This window comes from Sciurus vulgaris (genome assembly GCF_902686455.1).
Source record: "Sciurus vulgaris genome assembly, chromosome: 8".
Classification (NCBI taxonomy): Eukaryota; Metazoa; Chordata; class Mammalia; order Rodentia; family Sciuridae; genus Sciurus; species Sciurus vulgaris.
Window position 1 is genome coordinate 55,352,761 of NC_136468.1, and position 18,848 is coordinate 55,371,608.

Consider the following 18,848-nt stretch of genomic DNA (forward strand, 5'->3'; position numbering starts at 1 on the left):
TGGGAACAAGAAATAATTTTCCAGCATTATGTGCTATTCTCCAGGGTGTTCCTCAAAACAAAATGTTAACATTTTAAAATCAGTTTAGAATTTAAGTATAAGAATTTATAGAAAGATTTTTAGAATTAAAATTTATAATGTAAACACTATAGTAGGTCTTCACATATTAAAATTTCATTTCTATTTAAACCTACATGTAAATGTTATTGTCATTTTCTGAATGTCAGGCCAAGAGTTAAATGTCTGTGGAAATATCATTCATTCCTTTAAAAACAAAGGGGTACTGTAGCAGAGATTTGTCAGTACTTTTTTGAAGCTAAATAGCCAGTAATTAATAAGGAAAAAGAATAGAATGAATTCATTTAAAAAGTTTTTGTGCATATGGAAGAACTGTACATCATAAAATCAGTTATCAATTTTTTTAAACTAACTTGTTGTTATATTTTATGTTTTCTAGGATGAAAATGTACCTCCAGTTTCCTTTTGGAGGATTCTAAGGCTGAATTTAACGGAATGGCCTTATTTTGTGGTTGGTGTATTTTGTGCTATTATAAATGGAGGCTTGCAACCAGCATTTGCAGTAATATTTTCAAGGATTATAGGGGTAGGTGTTTATGTCCATTTTGTTTTTTGTATTTACTCGTGAGTCCTAAATGAAGAATGAATGGAGCATTTGTATTTGCACAAACTTATGTAAGCCATCAAGAACACATCCTTTCACATGAAACTAACCAGCTCAAAGACATAAAAATAGAATCTGGTATGTGAAAGGAAAGTCGAGTTTGTAAATTCTTCTTTGTCTCAGTTTCTATCTAAGGCCCTGTCAATTTCCATCTCAGAGCTGTGGGGACCAGCTCCCTGAAATAGTTAATGAAACCAATAACATGACTTTTCTGTTCCACCGACATTGGGTTCATAGCTCCAACACTGGGTTCTAAGCAAAACTCCAGAACAGTCATCTCACCAGTGTGCAATGGGGATTGATTCCTCATGTATTTTTCAGACTGACTCAAGATTAAGCTGTTCTTTTAACATACACACTTACCAGGACATGACCAGGCCTAGCATGCAATCTCTATAAGATAAAATTAACATCTCCCTTGCTAAAACTGAAATAAAAAAAAAATAGCTTCCTAAAAATTAAGGTTGACTTATGCTGGTTTCACCTGATCTAACAGTGACATTTTCAGTAATAAAGTTACCAACTGGGCAGGCATGCTCTTTGTTTAGTGACAGATTTTCAGTCATCAAGCTGAGGATACCCTTGCCATACAGCTGAAAACATTGCAAAGAAAGAGATTGAGCACCACAAGTAGCATAAGCCAACACTAACTTTTGATTTTAAAACAAAAAACCTATAACCATTTACGTCCATCCATGCATGGCTAGCTTTTTTCAGGCTGATATTCATGTACTATGTATTCATTCAAGAAATATTTTTCAGTGTTTGCTTTGTGCCAGGTGTTTTTCTATGTGCTGTAAAATTACCAAGGAGAAAACAAAATGTCTGATTTCATAGATCATGTATTCTAGGACAGGGGTCAGCAAACTTTTTCTATAAAGGATAAGAGAGTAAATATTTTAGACTTTGCAGGTCATATGGATTCTGTTGTAAATATTCAACTCTCCCCTTGTGGTACAAATATAGAGACATATGAAAATACTGTAATCCACTAAAACTGTATATAAGCATCTGTCCTGTGGCCCATAGTTTGCAGATCCTATCCTAATATATGTCTTGTAGGCACAGTGGTAGATAGTGGTGTCATCAGAAAAAAAAAAAAAAATAGAAGTAGATGAGGAATGGGTTCAGCTTTTGGTAACAAAAATTCAACTTAGGAATAATGTTTTTCTCATTCCTGTTATACAGTAAGTCTGAAGGTAGATGATGCAGAGCTGACACACAACTCCAGCCATCTCTCTTGTAAACAGTTTGCTCTGGGTCTGATTATCCATGAGTCACCCCTGGCTGGCTAGCTGTGTTACCCTGAGCAAGTTAATCGTAATCTCTCTGTGCTTTAGTTTCCCTCTATAAAATGATGGTGGTGATAAAGCAATTCACAGAGATGATTGTGGGATAAGAGGAACAGTTCACATGGGTTTGCTAGAGTAGTGTCTGGCACAGAGTCAGAATTCAGTGATTGTCAGTTTTTATTTTTGTTGAAATGTTAGGGCCCTGTCAATTTCCATCTCAGGACTGTGGGGACCAGCTCCCTAAAATAGTCAGTGAAACTAATAACATGACTTTTCTGTCCCAACAACATTGGGTTCTAAGCAAAACTCCACAACTGTCATCTTACCAGTGTGCAGAGGATAAAGTTATCTGGGTTGGGTTAGGAATGTGACTCTTACAAGAATGATTTTGACCCTGTGAAGGGAGAGGTGTGTTTTCTTTCCCTGTGGGAAATTACTCTGTTTTCCTTGAGCCCACAATGTTCTATTTGCCCTTCTAACTATCTCTGTAAAAGTTTCTACATATGGTACTAGGTCACCTGACTGCAGCTCCCAAGTGGTTATCTAACTGGCCATGTGACAAAGAATGTTGGCAGGAACCTCCTTCCTTTCTGAAAAACCGAATGCATGAGCACCTCTCTTTGGTGCACCAAAAAGCACATCAAGACTTTCCTTCCAGATACCTCCAAAGAGTTCAAAATGTCCATGTAGCAAAACAACAAATTGCCATACAATATAGTTCCTCACCAAAGAATGAGTATTTGCATTGCAACTATACATAGCTGAGTGGCACTTACTACTCCAAGAAGGAACCTGAGCAAAAAACATGTCAGATCAATTTATGAGTGACAGACCCCTTCTTGGTTGCTAAGGAAGGCAGAAGGCAGATGCCTTTAAGGTTCACATTAGAGAGGCAACCCTGATTCCCAGAATGCAAAGGCTCTCCTCACCCCCAGAACAGCGCCAGATGAGGAGTGGTCAGACCTGGCATGATTTCTTCAGTGACTGAACTAATAGTCCTTTAAATGTCTTCTCACAGGTATTTGCAAGAAATGATGATCCTGAAACAAAACGACAGAACAGTAACATGTTTTCGCTGTTATTTCTAATCCTAGGAATTATTTCTTTTATTACATTTTTCCTTCAGGTAAGTGTCTACATTTTACTTTACTCATTTTGGGGGGATTTTTGGCCATCTGTGTAATTTTCCTTTTAATCGCATTGCTCCTCTGTTAACTTGGCTACTAACAGACACGGTGGTTTTCATCTTCCCTCTCCCTTGATTTCCTCCTCATTTTTCCCACTCCTCCCTCAACTGCAAATATTGACATAATCCGAGGAAACAGTGTTTGATCCCATATTATGATTGGAAATGAAAGGTGGGAACTAAAAAAATGGGCTTCAGGAAAGCTCCAGATAAAAGTTTGAATATAAGCATTGCCAGTTAATTTAAATACTCAAAGAAATGTCTTCCAGTATTCTAAAAGTCAACAACAATCAAGAACTTCCTAACAAGTTAAACTGATTTGAAAAAGAGAAGTTTATCAGTCAACTTTTTCTAAAGTTAAAAGAACTCTTTTAACTATGGAAGAATGTCAATCCTCAAAAACTGTAGGAAATATTTGTAGAGTCAGATATTATAGCTTGTGAATCATCTGGCAGAAATGAAACTGCAAAGGAATCAAGTGCTCTCCAAGTTTAGTATGGTAAAGCACTATGGGTTTTGGTTTTAGACCTAGGTTTGGGTACCAGTTGCACAAGTACCTGATTTTGAGTGCTTGGAAAATGAATAATAATAATAATAGTAATAATAATAATAATAATAATAATAATATTTTGGTACTGGGGTTTGAACCTGGGGCGGTTAACCCCTGAGTTCCATCCCTAGCCCTTTTTTATATTTGATTTAGTAACAGTATCTCACTGAGTTGCTTAAGGCTTTGCTAAGTTGCTGAGTCTGGCTTTGAACTTACAATCCTCCTGCCTCAGCCTCCCAAACCACTGGGATTATAGGCATGTGCCACAGCACCTGGGCAAATAAGTATTTTAACTGTCTAAGCCTCAGTTTGCTCTCTGTAGCACTGGGGTAGTGCTGCCTCATGACTATGAGAGATCATGTACCCTAGTGTGCAGGCTTGAGTGAGGCCTTAGTAAATAACATCACATATCAAATGAATAAATGAGTGGCATGTTCTTGTTCTTCACAGGGCTTCACATTTGGCAAAGCTGGAGAGATCCTCACCAAGAGGCTCCGATACATGGTTTTCAGGTCCATGCTGAGACAGGTATGTTGTTGAGGGGTGAGCTGGGATGGTGGAACTCCTCCCTTGTACCTGGGGACTCAGGAACGGGAGCTCAGCCAGGCTGCTCAGACTGAGCTCCGGGGTAGGCCATCCTTTAGTCTCATCTCAGAGGTGTTGTTAAACCATCCCCACGTCAATCAGAGGCCCTGCTGTTGTTGGATATATACAGGTGGTCACAAGGAACTGCATTGCTCTGAGACAGGTGGAGTCTCCTGAGTGGATTCACCTCCTGCCTTTCATCTGAGCAGTTGTAGGCAATGTAGGTGCCCCCATTTCTTTCCTCCCTTCCTTGCCTTCTTTCTCTTGGGAAACCTTGGATACTTCATCATGTTTTTTTCCAACCAAGAACATCATGTTTTTTTCCAAACTCATCCCCGTGGCCCATTCCTCTCTGCCCAGTTTCTTTGCGGGGTCTAGACTGATTGATACGGCACTTCAAACTGCAGCATTCTTGTCTGGTAATTACTCAATGGACTGTCTTTCTCTTCTTGTACCTTCAAGACCCTTGTAACAGTCACTCTGTTTTCCTTCGAAAGGGAAATAAAGGATTTTAGGAATGTAACCTATGGCAGTCTGGTTGAAAGGAGTAAGTTTATTTAATAATCAGGAAAATTTTATATGTAACTTAATAACATTCCTTTTGAAAATCACTAATCACTTGCCATCAAATAAAATGATGCTCTAGAAACCTGCTCCAGACATTCCAGGACTATTTGAACGCTCACTGAGAAGCATCTGTGGTCTATGCTAGGATTTCTAGAGAATGTGCAGTTTTCCACCTGTCTTTGGTTCTGTCGTCCTTTCCTACTCTTCTACCACCACCTAAAAAGACATATTTTTGAAAGTTTCTAGCTAGTGATGGACAAAGCCACGACTGAATCTGATGAGTGAGAGAGCACTGTTTGATGGGGAACTCTATACTTGGACCCTTGGGTCAAACCATATTTATAACAGAGATCCCACTTAGGTCAATCTTGGTCCAGGGCCAAATGTCTCGTTACCCTGCCAGCCTCCAGGTCAAGTCCCAGGTCCATTATACTTTAGGAACGGAGCTGAGGGTTTGCATGATGACTTCTCCATGAATTAAGTAGAATAAACACACTAAAGCCTTCTGCTTATAAGGCATCATACCAAGTCTGTAAGGCATTCAATTTGAATGGTTCCTGTCTTGGAGGAAGTTACATTCCCATGGGGAGAAACTTAAATACTTAAGAATACTAAAAGTCAGATTGATATTTGCTATAATGAATTATAACACTCCATCTTTTCTTAAATATTTTAGATAAAAATGATAATTACTGCTTTAATGCAAATCACCAGTTCAATAACCACAGTTATTTGTGGTGGACGTAAGTTCTTCAAACTCAACCTGGTATTTTTTTTTTTTTTTAATATAAGTGGTTCTCAAAGAAAATTCCATTTGATATTGAATGTCACTTTTTAATTTAGATTTCTTTTGTTGATTTGTTTTAACCCAGTTTATTTATTCATTCCACCTGAACTACAGTTATCTAACTGCATGTTCAACTGCTCTATTTGGAGGTCTAATAAATGTTTCAGATGTTAGTATTTTCAATGTAAACTTTTTTTTTTTTTTTTTTTTTAGTACCAAGGATTGAACCCAAGGGTGCTTAACCACTGAGCAATATTCCCAGCACATTTGAAATTTTTTTATTTTTAGACGGGGTCTCACTAAGTTGCCTAGGCTGACTTTGAACTTGTGATCCTCCTGTCCCAGCCTCCTGAGCTGCTGGGATTACAGGCATGCACCACTGTGCCCAAGTTAAACTTGAACTCTTAATTGCTCCATAGGCTTACCCCTTACCTACTCTTTGCCCTTGTCCACGAGTGACAGCACTCTTCTACCAGTTGATCAGGGTGTAAACCACGGTGATTCCTCTTTCTCTGTTTAATATAGCTAGACTACCCCTAGCTAGTCTCATTGCCTCCCTCTTTATCCCAACCCAGTAGGTTCACCTCACAATAGCCAGAGTCATTTTTTAAAAAAAGATAAGTCAAACCATATCTCTCTTCCTGAAACCTACTGAAAGTGACCCATTCCTTTATCTCAGGATAAAGTCTGGAATTTTATAGTTGCCTAAAAGGCTATACATGATGTCCCCTTCCCATTCTCAGACCTTATCTCCTATACCTTAACCCCTAACCAACACACTGTCTGCTCCCCACACAATGCTTTTGGTGTACATGTGGGAAGAGAGGATGGGAGGGAGCCACCTGAGGACAGAACTCTGTCCAGAGAAAGAAGCAGCTTTTGAAATTTCACACCAAGTTTCTTCTTAGGTTAGAAGCAGCCTTTAAAGCTTTGTTGATAGTGTATGCACAGGTCAAGTGCAATTGCACCTCAGGTCCTTTGCATATGACAGTTCCTCTTTTTTTTTTTTTTATGGATATGCTCATCTCTTCCTGCACTTAGGTCTCTGTTCCTACGCCAGTTTCTAAGATAGCACCTTCCCCTCACTTCTTTTTCCTTACCCCACTCTGTTTTGCTTCACAGCATTTATCAACACCTGAGATGGCATAAATGTATTTGTACCTTCTATCTTCAGAATCTGGGCTTTACGAGAGCAGCAACTTTGTTGTTACTGCTCACAGTTCTGTCCAATACTTAAAATCATGCTTGGAACCAAGCAGGCACTAAAAACTTTTTCTGATGAAATGATCTATTTATGTGTTGGCATGGAAATCCCTTTCTTATCTATCAAATGTCAGATGCTGCTAAAGGCAGGGGATTAATTGATCAACAAAATAAACCTTATGACTTTCCTCCTGGAGCCAAGAGTCTCACAAGTAGGACTTGGATATGATGAAAACTCTTCTGTGCCGCAGGATGTGAGCTGGTTTGATGATCCTAAAAATACCACTGGAGCATTGACTACCAGGCTTGCCAATGATGCTGCTCAAGTTAAAGGGGTATGTGACTCCTTTCTGCCGGTGTTTGTCATTTGAACCTCAGCAGGAAACTGATTTTCTCATTTTACTATTAATTATTATCATCATTGTGTGAAGAAAATTTTAAGACACTAATCCACAAATATGTTTTATAGCAAAAAATGTTAACTATTTAAACATTAAATCCTGTTCAGTATATAGATAACTCATAAGCTATCTTTTGTTATCACTGTGTTATTCATACTGTTAACAAGATTCACATAGAAGAATGGTTCTTTAGAAAAGAAGTATTTTCACTGTGTCATTCAGGATCAGTCTGTTTTAGTGCTCAAACAACAGAAAATTGTAATTGCTACTGAAAAAAAAAAGTTTATAGTTGCTGTTGGAAAGTTTGGGGACATTACAATTCAGAAAGGAAGCAATAAAATAGTCTTTTTAAAATAGGTTGAATAAAATGAAAAACATGAAAAAATTAAAGCAAGGCAGAAGGAATAACTTTAAACTGCTGAACTATTAAGTTTTGATTTTTGGCAGAAGTGACAGAATTTCTTCTACAACTTTTTATGGCAAAAATCTACAAGATGATGTGGAATTTGAAAACAATGTGATCTCTGCTGGGTCTACCCCTCACGTAGGGTCTTTATCTTCTATTCTTCCTGTAAGGCAGTACTATACTAACAATTCTATCTAACAGATGGAGTTTCTGGAAGAATATATTATGAATGAGGAAGAACAGAGAGAGTTATAGAATTACAATGCAAATCTTAAGAATTACTGTTTTAATATGGATCTCTTTGGTTAAAGCAAACAAATCAACAAAAATCAAAATTTAGATCAGGTTGTATAGAACCTAACCAGACAAAATGTACACTGCTTGAAATAAATTTGGACTTTTAGAAACAGATAATGGTCTTGACCTTATGCAGTGTACATTGCCCAAAACTGCAATGGGGAAATTGAAGCAGGATGGACTGGTAGGGGCTGGCTGGTTGTCAGGGAAGGAAAGCCTCAGCGATGATTTGGGCAAGAAGGAAGGCAAGATGCCGTTCCTGTAGGTGTCTGGAGAGGCGCCTCTAATCAGAAGATCAGCAAGGGCAGAGGCGCTGAGCACTGAGCATTCCTCAGCCATCCCTAAAGTAGTAGGGGTGACAGAGCAGCTAAATTAAAGTAAGTGAAAGAATGAGTCTTAATGGGAAATGCTCCATCAACCTATGAGTTTGTCAGCAGTATTTCAGATCCTAGGTTGTTCTTGTCTTCAAGGAGGAACCCCAGTTTCCTTTCTAGGACCCCACTTTTCTTCACCACTGACCACTTCCTCCCATTGTTCTTTGCTTCAGAACCCTGACCTCAGGGGCCAGGACTTGCTATCTGCAGAGGCTTCGTTAGCTCTTTCACCCAGTCTCTGGCTTTAAAAACCACCATTGCGCTGGAAAATCACCAAATGTTTATTTCCAGATGACTTCTCTGCTGAGTTCCAGACAAAAAACCACTTGCCTTCTTGACATGTCCACATGGATGTTTGATGTGGACATGATGGACTGGCCATGTCCCACATAGAACTCTAAATTTTCCCCCAACCCATTCCTCCAACAAGTTTACCAGTTTCATTAAAAAACAACTCCATTTTGTTTTCACTTGTGCAGGTCAAAAGTTTTAGAGTCATTCTTAAATTCCCTTTCTCTCAGATCCTTCATCAAATCCAACCAACATTTTTCATAGGCTGAACTTTTTTAAAAAATCCAGAATTGATCACATTTTACCACCGTTCTCATGACCACACTAATCTAAAACACTATCATCCCTCTCCTAGATTATCGTAATAGACTCCCTACCTCTATTCCCAGCTCCTTCTACTCATTCACACAGCAGCCAGAGTCTTTGTTTATGTCACATAGCTCTTAGATGATTCTGGTGGAATTGATGGGGGTTTGAAAGGATTCTATCACAGGATTTAGTGTGGAGAGCAGCTTTAATCAATGCACCTGCTCATTTTTGGACTTGGGAAAGATTTGTTCAGTTACAGAGATCTCATGGCCATCCTAGCTGTACTCCATCATAATCTTTTCCCAGGACCAGACTTGCTTGGGCAGAAAAAAAGTTTAGGAATGGAAAATAACATGAGCCATTTCCAGAGAAAGCAGATCTGAGAGCCAGAGCAAGATGTGGATTGTGGGTACAGTATTTCCAGGGTAGAGGAGATGTGGTGGACTAAATCATAGAGCAATGGACTGAGTTGACTTTGTAGATAGACATCTGGTTTTAGGCTTGGCCATCACCACACTCTGCAAAAAAAGGTCATGCTTCATGCCCCCTCTGGCATTCAGACTGAAGGCTTTAATGCTTGCTTAGTATAAATGAAATTCTATAGCTTTCAACTCTGTGTATATTTTTTCCAAATCAAATCTAGGTTAAATTAAGCATAATAAGTCTTTCAAATAGGCCTGAATATTTTTGAATATACTTAATGACAAATATTAGCCTTAGATTATAAGTAGTCATGTACCTAACAATGGAAATTTCTACCATTTCCAGTTTAATATAACTGTCACTTTATCCTGCTAATTTTCAGAGCTTGCTTTAGTGATCATACTTTAATTAAACCTTCTTGGTTTTAAACAATTCAGAAGAGGGGCTGGGGAGATAGCTCAGTCGGTAGAGTGCTTGCCTTGCAAGCACAAGGCCCTGTGTTCAATCCCCAGCACCGCAAAAAATAAATAAATAATAAGTAAATAAATAAAAAATAAAAAATTCAGAAGAGAGAAATATGTTATCAAAGTCTGGATTTTTGATCATCTACTTTCAGTTTATTCAGAAGTCACGGAAATCCTCATTTTAGAAACCCAATAAACTTGTTGCAAGTAAACTTTTATTTTTGTTTTCTAACAGAAAATAATTAAGATATTTTCACGAAAGTGAATTGTTACAGTTCTTAAGAATATATACGTGTGGTGGTTTTTAGTTAATGTAAAAATGTGTCTCTAATTTGTTTTTCAGGCTATCGGCTCCAGGCTTGCCGTAATTACCCAGAATATAGCAAATCTTGGGACAGGAATTATCATCTCCTTAATCTATGGCTGGCAATTAACACTTCTACTCTTAGCAATTGTACCCATCATTGCAATAGCAGGAGTTATTGAAATGAAAATGTTGTCTGGACAAGCACTAAAAGATAAGAAAGAACTAGAAGGTTCTGGAAAGGTGAGTCAAAACAAAATGCAATTGCTTACGTAAGTAGAGGAAAAATTTCTAATCAGTGTTGTTTTGTTAGTCCTTGCTACTTACTGTGTTCCGAGAGTGCTTATAATCACCATTCCTCAGAGCAGTATTTTTTACGATTATTTTGCAGATTAGAAACTTAAGAAAAGTAGCAAACTCATCGTTAGGCCCAAAGACTGACACTGCTTCTCACAGTCTTTTTTTTTTTTTTATTTTAATTAAAAATCATAAATTTACATAGGGCAATGTTGTTTGATTCATTCTGTTATTTTTTTCCCTTCCCCCCTCCCCTCCCACCCCTCTTTTCTCTCTATACAGTCCTTTCTTCTTCCATTCTTACCACCCTCCTTATCCCTAACCCTAAACCTAACCCTAACCCTAACACTAACCCCTCCTACCCGCCCCCTTATATGTCCTCATCCGCTTATCAGCGAGATCATTCGTCCTTTAGTTTTTTGAGATTGGCTTATCTCACTTAGCATGATATCCTCCAGTTTCATCCATTTGCCTGCAAATGCCATAATTTTGTCATTCTTCATGGTGGAGTAATATTCCATTGTATATATATGCCTGATTGCAGGCCTTTATCTTTACACTCCTCTCTTCTTTCCCCTCCCCTCTTTCCTTTTGTTTCTTTTCCTTCCTCCACACCTCTCTTTTTCTCTCTTCCTCTTTTTTTTAAGCAACCTTAAATATGCTCCATTGTTGAGAAAAGTAGGACCTTTTTTATTATCTCTGATGGGGAAGGTTCAATATGGAAACATCCTGGGGTCTTCATTCTATCTGGTTTAAATGATTACCACCATCCCTCTTATCATTCCTCCTTCCTTCATCCTACTTCTGCTTCTCCTTCCCCGAATACTTGTTTTTCTGTGTGCTTGTCTATTCTTTTCTCATTGCTTAACAAATGCTTATGTGATATTACTGTATTTCCTGGCAAATGCTTTACTCCTCATAGTGACCCTGTGAGGGAGGTTCTAGTGTCATCTCATTTTCCAGGTGAGGCTGAGCACTTTCAGGTTGTGGACCCTTGTGCCTTAGAGAGCTGGTGAGTCTTAGAGCCAGGACACAAATTCAGACACTTGTGTTCCCATTCTCTAGATGGAAGAAGACAACTTGGTGTCACATGATCTGGATCATTGTAGAAATGAGGGGGTCAGAACAGGGCTGAGTTTCAAAACTGGATCTAATATCTAGATAGAAGTACATTTACCAGTGGTCATTCCAGACTCCCCAGGGTCAGGGCAGGGATTGGGTAGTTTGCAGTGGCTCTGGCTCTCAGCAGGCCCAGGGGTCCTTTGTCTGCAGGCCAGCCCCCTCACCAGTGTATGATGTGATAGGTCCTAGAGGATGTTCCTTGCCATGGATACATTGTCCTCTGCCTCCTCATTTCCCAGACTCTGCCCCATCTCCAGGAAACTCCTCTGAACTAGCTTTGGTGCTTCTCCCCATGTCTGTGGGGGACAGACCGCCTGTGAGATGTCTGGCAGGCTTTCAGCTGGATGGTGCTGTCCCTGGTGCTCAAGTTTGGTCTGGCCTGAGTAACCCTGGACCAGGCTGAGGAAGTCCTGTACTCATGACTTCATTTAATATTGTACCTTGGGTTTCTTTTCTCCTATGGTGTTGACTCTTCATTTGAAGAAAAGCTGGAAAAATCTAGGGCAAAATATAAATAAAAAAGTCTTTAATCATATCATTATTTATTGAGGTGTGTAAAGTCTTAGAATGGGAATCTTAGACTGTTTATGGAAGAAGATGGCAGAAACTAAGTTAATTCATTGTAAACCAAGGTTAGCACCTTTGAGGTGGTACATCAGAGATGAGACTCTCAGAGTCCTGTAAAGGACTGAGGAAGGAGCGCTGACGGAAATGGTATGGGTAAATATGGCAGATTTTCTAAGTTAGACTGTGAGAGGGTCTCTAATTCAGTGGGGGCTCCAGAGAGGGACAAATGCAGGCAAGCGAAAGTGGCAGTTGCTCACCAATCAGTTCTCATAATGTTGAATGTCAGCCCCATCTGATCCTAATTCTCAGGTTATCATTTATTGAATATTTATTGAAAAGGGGCTTCATACTAAGAATTCTACATACGTTAGCTCATTTAATGCTCTCAAGAGTCCTGCTGAGTTATGTCTGTTGGAAGACGTCAAATATCTTGCCCAAAGTCACAAGCAAGTCTCCTAACTGATCTCCTTCAATTCTTGTTCACCTGTATTCTTTATTATTCTCACAAATTCAGTCTGCTAATCTCTTACAAATGCAAATCAGATCATGCTAACTCCTGTTTAAAACCCTCTAGCAGCTTTTAATCACATTGAAATAAAATCCAATCTTTTACACTGTCTGTAAAACCCTTCATGATCTGATGACCTCTATAATCTTGTCTTGCGCTAAGCTCTCCCATGCCCATGATGCTCTGGTTTCATGGGTCTTCTTGCAACTCTTAGAACACTTCAGTCTGATATTATTGTGGCTTCTTCCTTTACCTTATTCAACTCTCAGACTTACTACCTTTTCAGAGAGGCCTTTCCTGACATCTGAATTAATTCCTGACGTTTCTCAGCCCTTAATGTTTTTTTCCTGTTTCTTTGTTGATTAATGGGTCATCTTTCCTAACAATACATAAGCTACATAGGGGCCAGGCCTACCTCTGTGGACTTGCCCTGAAGCAGATGGGAAAGCTTGGGATTCCAGAGCGGGTCTGTGGGAGTTCAGGGCCTGCTCTGTTATCTCTGTGATGTCAGGAAGTGTTCATAACCTCCTCCCAGTCTGTGATCTGTGCTTCCTAGTGTTCTATCACATTACTATGGACTAATGAGCATTTTTATAAAATAGATGAATTTTCCTTTTCAACATTAAAAGCCATAATCAAACTTCATTTTATTTGAAGATGGGAAGACAAATATGAGGAGGTTTGCTTGTGTTTTTCATTCTAGAAGCATATACGCATTTTCCTTCCTCCAAAAGTATCAAGTACATGATGCTTTATGAGGGAAACAATGCCATTTACTCCTCCTTGAACTGAAAGTTCTCTTTCCTCCTGGTGATTACTGAGACTTTGTTTGAAACTCTGGGAATAAAGGAAGCTGTGAGGATGCAGGGTGCTAATTAAGGCTCTTGCTAATTGCTTCATTGTGCATCAAGATGAAATGATTACATTGTGAAGTGATTATATTGTTCTACTCACCATGCAAAGTCTGTCACTCAAACTCTCCCTTTTATTAAGTTTTATATACACTGAAAAGCAACATTTATACTCTAGCCATAGAAAAGACACTCTTGCCTTAAAAAGTTACACACAAAATATTTCTTAAAATTTTTACATTAAAATTTACAATAAAATCTGCTTTTCAGTATACATTGCTATAGTTTGCTGAATGTTATTACTAATGCAGAAAACCTCTTCTATTTGTTTGAACCCTTATAATTAAAAATATTTCTAATGTGTCTGAACAAGGCTTGCCTTTGGGGAGTTTTAAGGTCAATTTTTCCTCTAATTTCATGCTTTCTGTATTTTCAGGATCTTCTAAAATGAATATACATTATTGTTTAAATTTGTAAAAGAAGTTTATAAAAAACATAAACCTGGGTAATTTCCTTCCTAAGTAGCTTTTGATAAACATACTTCAGGCTTGGTCTCACTGAATCAGAGAACATATTTTAAAGATATTTTTTAGTTGTAGATGGACACAATATCTTATTTATTTTTATGTGGTGCTAAGGATCGAACCCAGTGCCTCACATGTGCTAGGTGAGCACTCTACCACTAAGCTACAATCCCAGCCCCTCAGAGAACATTTTTAATTTTATTTTTAAATAAGTTTTTATTTTTAAAAATGTTATTAACTTTTTTCTTCAAATAGCTTTTTGTACTAGCCTTCAAAAACCGACTTACTGTCTCATGAAATATTTGCTTTTATCTTTGAAGTTATAAAGTGTGGGTACAGTTCAGTGAGGAATAAGTGAGCTTTCATGTTTACAACATTTCAGTAGTAAATCATTTTAAAGTAATGCAATGTCTTTATTAGAATTAGTTCTGCCCTGTAAAAAGACCAGAGAGAGGAAGAACATCTTAAATAGTTGAGTGACTTCTCTTAATTACCTATAATTTTTGTGTTTGAGGGGCTGAGAGGCCCTCTCTTCTACACCCTCACATTATAGATAATAAAAAGGAAGTGAGGTGTTTCAAGGTTCCATGGTGACATAGACTGAAATCTGAGTATATCAGTGTTTCTTGCATTCTTCACATCCCTTTACCCAGACTCCAAAGGGTAGCAAAGGATGTCCATGCCCTAATTAAATAGCCTTTCTGGAAGTAACACGCAATTAGGACATAACCAAATGATAGAAACTTTCTGGAAAAAAAAAATTGGCAATATGTGCTGTGTTCCTTAAAAAAACAGTTTATTCCCTTTGACCTAGTAATCTCAGTTTTAAGAACTTTTTCTAAGAAAACCATTCAATATATGCAAGTGTACAAGGATATTTATCACATCATTTTTGATATGAAAACATTGTACAACAATAAAAGAACACCTGATGGGAATATTAAGTGGCCATTGAAATCCCATTATTAATGTATATTTAATGACCTTGGAAAATTCTCTTATTATTTAAGGTAAAAAATAATGATGATAAGCAAGTCTAGAATTTAATCCCTATTTTGTTAAGTATGCATATGCTTAAGGGGAAAATTATAATACATAGCTAATGTGTAAAGTACACCAATATGAACTTTTTAATACATTCTTTATCTTTTCAACATTTTCTGAAAATTATTGAGTTGTTATGAATGGCAGTTATAAAGAGAAAAATAAATATCGTGTTTTAAAAAATATATAAATAACTGTAAACTTAAATGTGACCATCATAGAAGAATGAGTCCTATAAGAGGTGTGAAATACCGAGTTCTTGGGTTAATTTTGTAAAACTGTGTAAATCTGTGTGACTTTGGGTAAGTGCCTTTATCACTTAAAGTCTTAGCTTCTCTTTCTGTAAAGAAGATAGGATTGAGTCAATTTCTTTCTCTTCCAAATCTGAAACTTTTGTATAAATTACTCAGTATCCTTTTCCATAAAGAAGATGTTCAAGGTAAATACTACATGATAAGTAAATAATAATCATAAAATTAATTTTATTAACCTGTTTTATAGAACTCAGTTGCCCGTTTGCCCTTGTGCCTCTTAGTAACAGGTGATCTCTGTTACAGATTGCTACGGAAGCAATAGAAAACTTCCGCACTGTTGTTTCTTTGACTCGGGAGCAGAAGTTTGAGAATATGTATGCACAGAGTTTGCAGATACCGTACAGGTAATAACCACTGAAGGGTAAGAGGGGTGTGTGAGGAGCCTTTCATCATCAGATTTGTTCTCAGAAGGATTATTTTGGCCAGAAGTTTGGGCACAAGTACAGAATATACCAGAAGGGAAGCCCTTGTATCCAGACCAGAAACAAATTAAGGCAGGGGCATCTCTGAAGTAGAGCCTCTCAGGGTGGGTAACAGATGTGAGGGGAGAGTAACAGGGCATTGCGAATGGCTCTCGCATGCCACATAGATGATGACCCTACCGTTGCTGTGATTGGGGACGAAAGCTCTTTAAGCCACCTGAAATTCAAAGTGTCCATGGCATGCTGAGGGGTGATGCTTCCTGAGTATATTTTTTTCATTCCTTTCTTTATTTCTCCTCTAATGGAAACTTCTGTACTTACTTTAACTTGGCCATCCCAGAAAGGGACCAATCTCTCTGAGTCTGTTTCTTCTCTACTAAAAGGAGAGGGCTGGATTGTATAAATAGGTTTTGAGACTTTCTTTTTCAGATCATTTTTTCTGAAAAGGTTCAAGTATTTTCTTTCATATGTGGAAGCTAGAGAGAATGTGGGGAAAAGAATAATAAAAAAGAAAAATAGAAAGGAGACCAATAGAGTCTCCAGTATGACAAAGAGAAAAGCAAAGTTGATCATGGTTGAAACAGGAGTAGGAAGCCCAGAGGGCTGCCTACCCACCAACCTGCTCCTACCCACACCTCTGCATCACCGAGTTCTCTGTCACTCAGAAAATCTTAGAATGTTAATTCCCTTGTAAAACCTTCTCTAACACCCCCAGAGTAAAGTGATGCTTCTTTCTTCCCATATTATTCATAAGGTACCTCTATTACATAAGTACTTATCTAGCTCAACTCCTAGGTCCCCAAAGGCAGGGACATGCCTATGCCTCTGTGTTACCCAGCATGGTCCCTGCAGCTTATAGGTGTTAGGTCAATGTGTGTGGAATATTCAGTATACAATACATATGTGTTCTGTGTCTAGTAGTTGGAAAAGGGAGAGGGAACTTTCATTTGAGTCCCTAGCAGACTCTTCACAGAAATTATAGGCTTAGCTTATTTTTACTTCAACATATTAAGGTGCAGTGAATCTTGCCTTGAAGATGAAGGCATTGGCAGAATGGCAGTCATCAAGAATACAAATGATAATAAATGCTGGAGAGGATGTGGAGAAAAAGGAATGAAATGAAGGCTGGTCAAAAGACTAGGCACGGAACCACCATATGACCAGCTATCCCATTCTTCAGTGTTTATCCTAAGAATTAAAGTCATCATACTACAGTGATATATACTTACGTGTTTATAGCAGCACAAATCACAATAGCCAAACGATGGAACCAGCCGGGTGCCCATTAACAGATGAATGGGCAAAGATAATGTGGTATAAATACACCATGGAGTTTTACTCAGTCATAATGAAAAAACTATAAATTGTATCATTTGCAGGAAAATAAATGGAATTTGAGAACATTATATTAAGCAAAATAAGCCAAACTCACAAGGTCAGAGGTCTTTTGTTTTCTTTCATATGTGAAAGCTAGAGAGGAAAAAGGAAGAGAAAGGTGGTGAGTTGGGGGATATCTCATGAAAATCAAAAGGAGATTAGTGGAATACAGGAAAGGGAGCAGGGGGTGAGAGGTAAGAAGGCAGAAAGTGCCGGAGAATAATATTGGCCAAATTACATTGTTATATTGTATACATGTATGTACAACTGTAATGCACCCATAAGGGGGAAAAATATGATGAAGACACTGATACTCAGAGATGAGGCAGTTTCCTAAACTCATGCAACTGGAAATGAAGATCAAACTTAATTCTTGTGAAATTAATCCATTTTTATCTGTCACCTTTCTGAGCCCCACTGCCCACCTACCAAAAGTTACATTTTATGGTCTGAAATGAAAGTTGAGTAAGTTTTCAAATGTCTTCTTTTCAGAAACTCTTTGAGGAAAGCACACATCTTTGGAATCACATTTTCCTTCACCCAGGCAATGATGTATTTTTCCTACGCTGCTTGTTTCCGGTTTGGTGCCTTCTTGGTGGAAAAGGGCTTCATGGATTTTGAAAATGTTCTGTTGTAAGTATTGGGCTATATTGGCAGTTTAACTCTTCAGGTGAACCTGGGATGAATATGCTTTGTGTCTAGGTAGAAAGCTGTATGGTGAAGCCACGGGTGTTTGAGAAAGTGACCTTTTTGCCTCAGAGTCCCCTCCATGTGTTCCTTTTTAGCACCTGGTTTCATCAGAATTTCTCTTCCCAGTGCTGATGCACTCAGCCTGACCTTTCTGAATCTGTGGTGTGGAGTGATTCAATTCAGAAGTCCCAAGAAGGCCTTGGCGTTTGGGCAGAAGCTTAACCCTGTGCAAGAAATCTGATGGTTCCTTTTAAAGAGTTTTCCAACAGAGTAGCTCAGGAATGAAAGTACGACAAATTGGGAAGATTCCGGGATAAAATTGCATTTAAAATTTTCACTTTCTGCTCTTTCCACCATCTTTTCTTGCTGCCATAATGGTGTGCATGAATTCCTGGCTGATGCTCTCAAGAGCATCAACAATGCCGAAAAGAAAGGCAAACACCAGGTCCTTATTAGGCCATGCTCCAAAGTCATCATCCAGTTTCTAACTGTGATGATGAAGCATGGTTACATTGGCGAATTTGAAATCAATGATGATCACAGAGCTGGGAAAATTATTGTTAACCTCATAGGCAGGTTAGACAAGTGTAGAGTGTTCAGCCCCAGATTTGATGTGCAGCTTAAAAACCTAGAAAAATAGCAGAATAATGTGCTCCCATTCAGGCAGTTTGGTTTCATTGTATTGGCAACCTCAGCTGGCATCATGGACCATGAAGAAGCAAGATGAAAATGCACAGGAGGAAAAATCCTGGGATTCTTTTTCTAGGGATGTAAAATATACATACAATAAAATGTCTCAATTGGTTCTGCTTCTAAAAAAAAAAAATTCTACTTTCTGATATTTATGACAAATGATATGCAGGTGCTATTTGTGTTTGTGACCCAAAATTAAAATCAGGTATCATTGGTATTGGGGTTTCTATATTATAGAAAATTATACCTTGGTCAAGGAAAACAAGCCTGAACTTAATCATACTCCTAATGTCCCTAGGACATTAGGAGTATGTCCTA

At 38.2% G+C, this 18,848-nt stretch overlaps 1 protein-coding gene and 1 pseudogene across 4 annotated transcripts in view; both read left to right on the top strand.

The window, feature by feature from the left end:
• The window catches only part of ABCB1 (ATP binding cassette subfamily B member 1), a 172,875-nt gene that overhangs the window by 141,644 nt on the left and 12,383 nt on the right, over nt 1-18,848 (top strand). For all 3 annotated transcript variants that reach the window (XM_079151660.1, XM_079151661.1, XM_079151659.1), the window contains exons 17-23: nt 458-604; nt 2,993-3,100; nt 4,161-4,238; nt 7,104-7,187; nt 10,161-10,364; nt 15,592-15,692; nt 17,640-17,780. In XM_079151660.1, the coding sequence (XP_079007786.1) occupies nt 458-604; nt 2,993-3,100; nt 4,161-4,238; nt 7,104-7,187; nt 10,161-10,364; nt 15,592-15,692; nt 17,640-17,780 (863 nt within the window). The remainder of the gene's footprint in view (nt 1-457; nt 605-2,992; nt 3,101-4,160; nt 4,239-7,103; nt 7,188-10,160; nt 10,365-15,591; nt 15,693-17,639; nt 17,781-18,848) is intronic.
• Nucleotides 18,188-18,638, top strand: LOC306668403 (small ribosomal subunit protein uS8-like; annotated as a pseudogene). Its single transcript has one exon. The product of its transcript is annotated as a small ribosomal subunit protein uS8-like (transcript).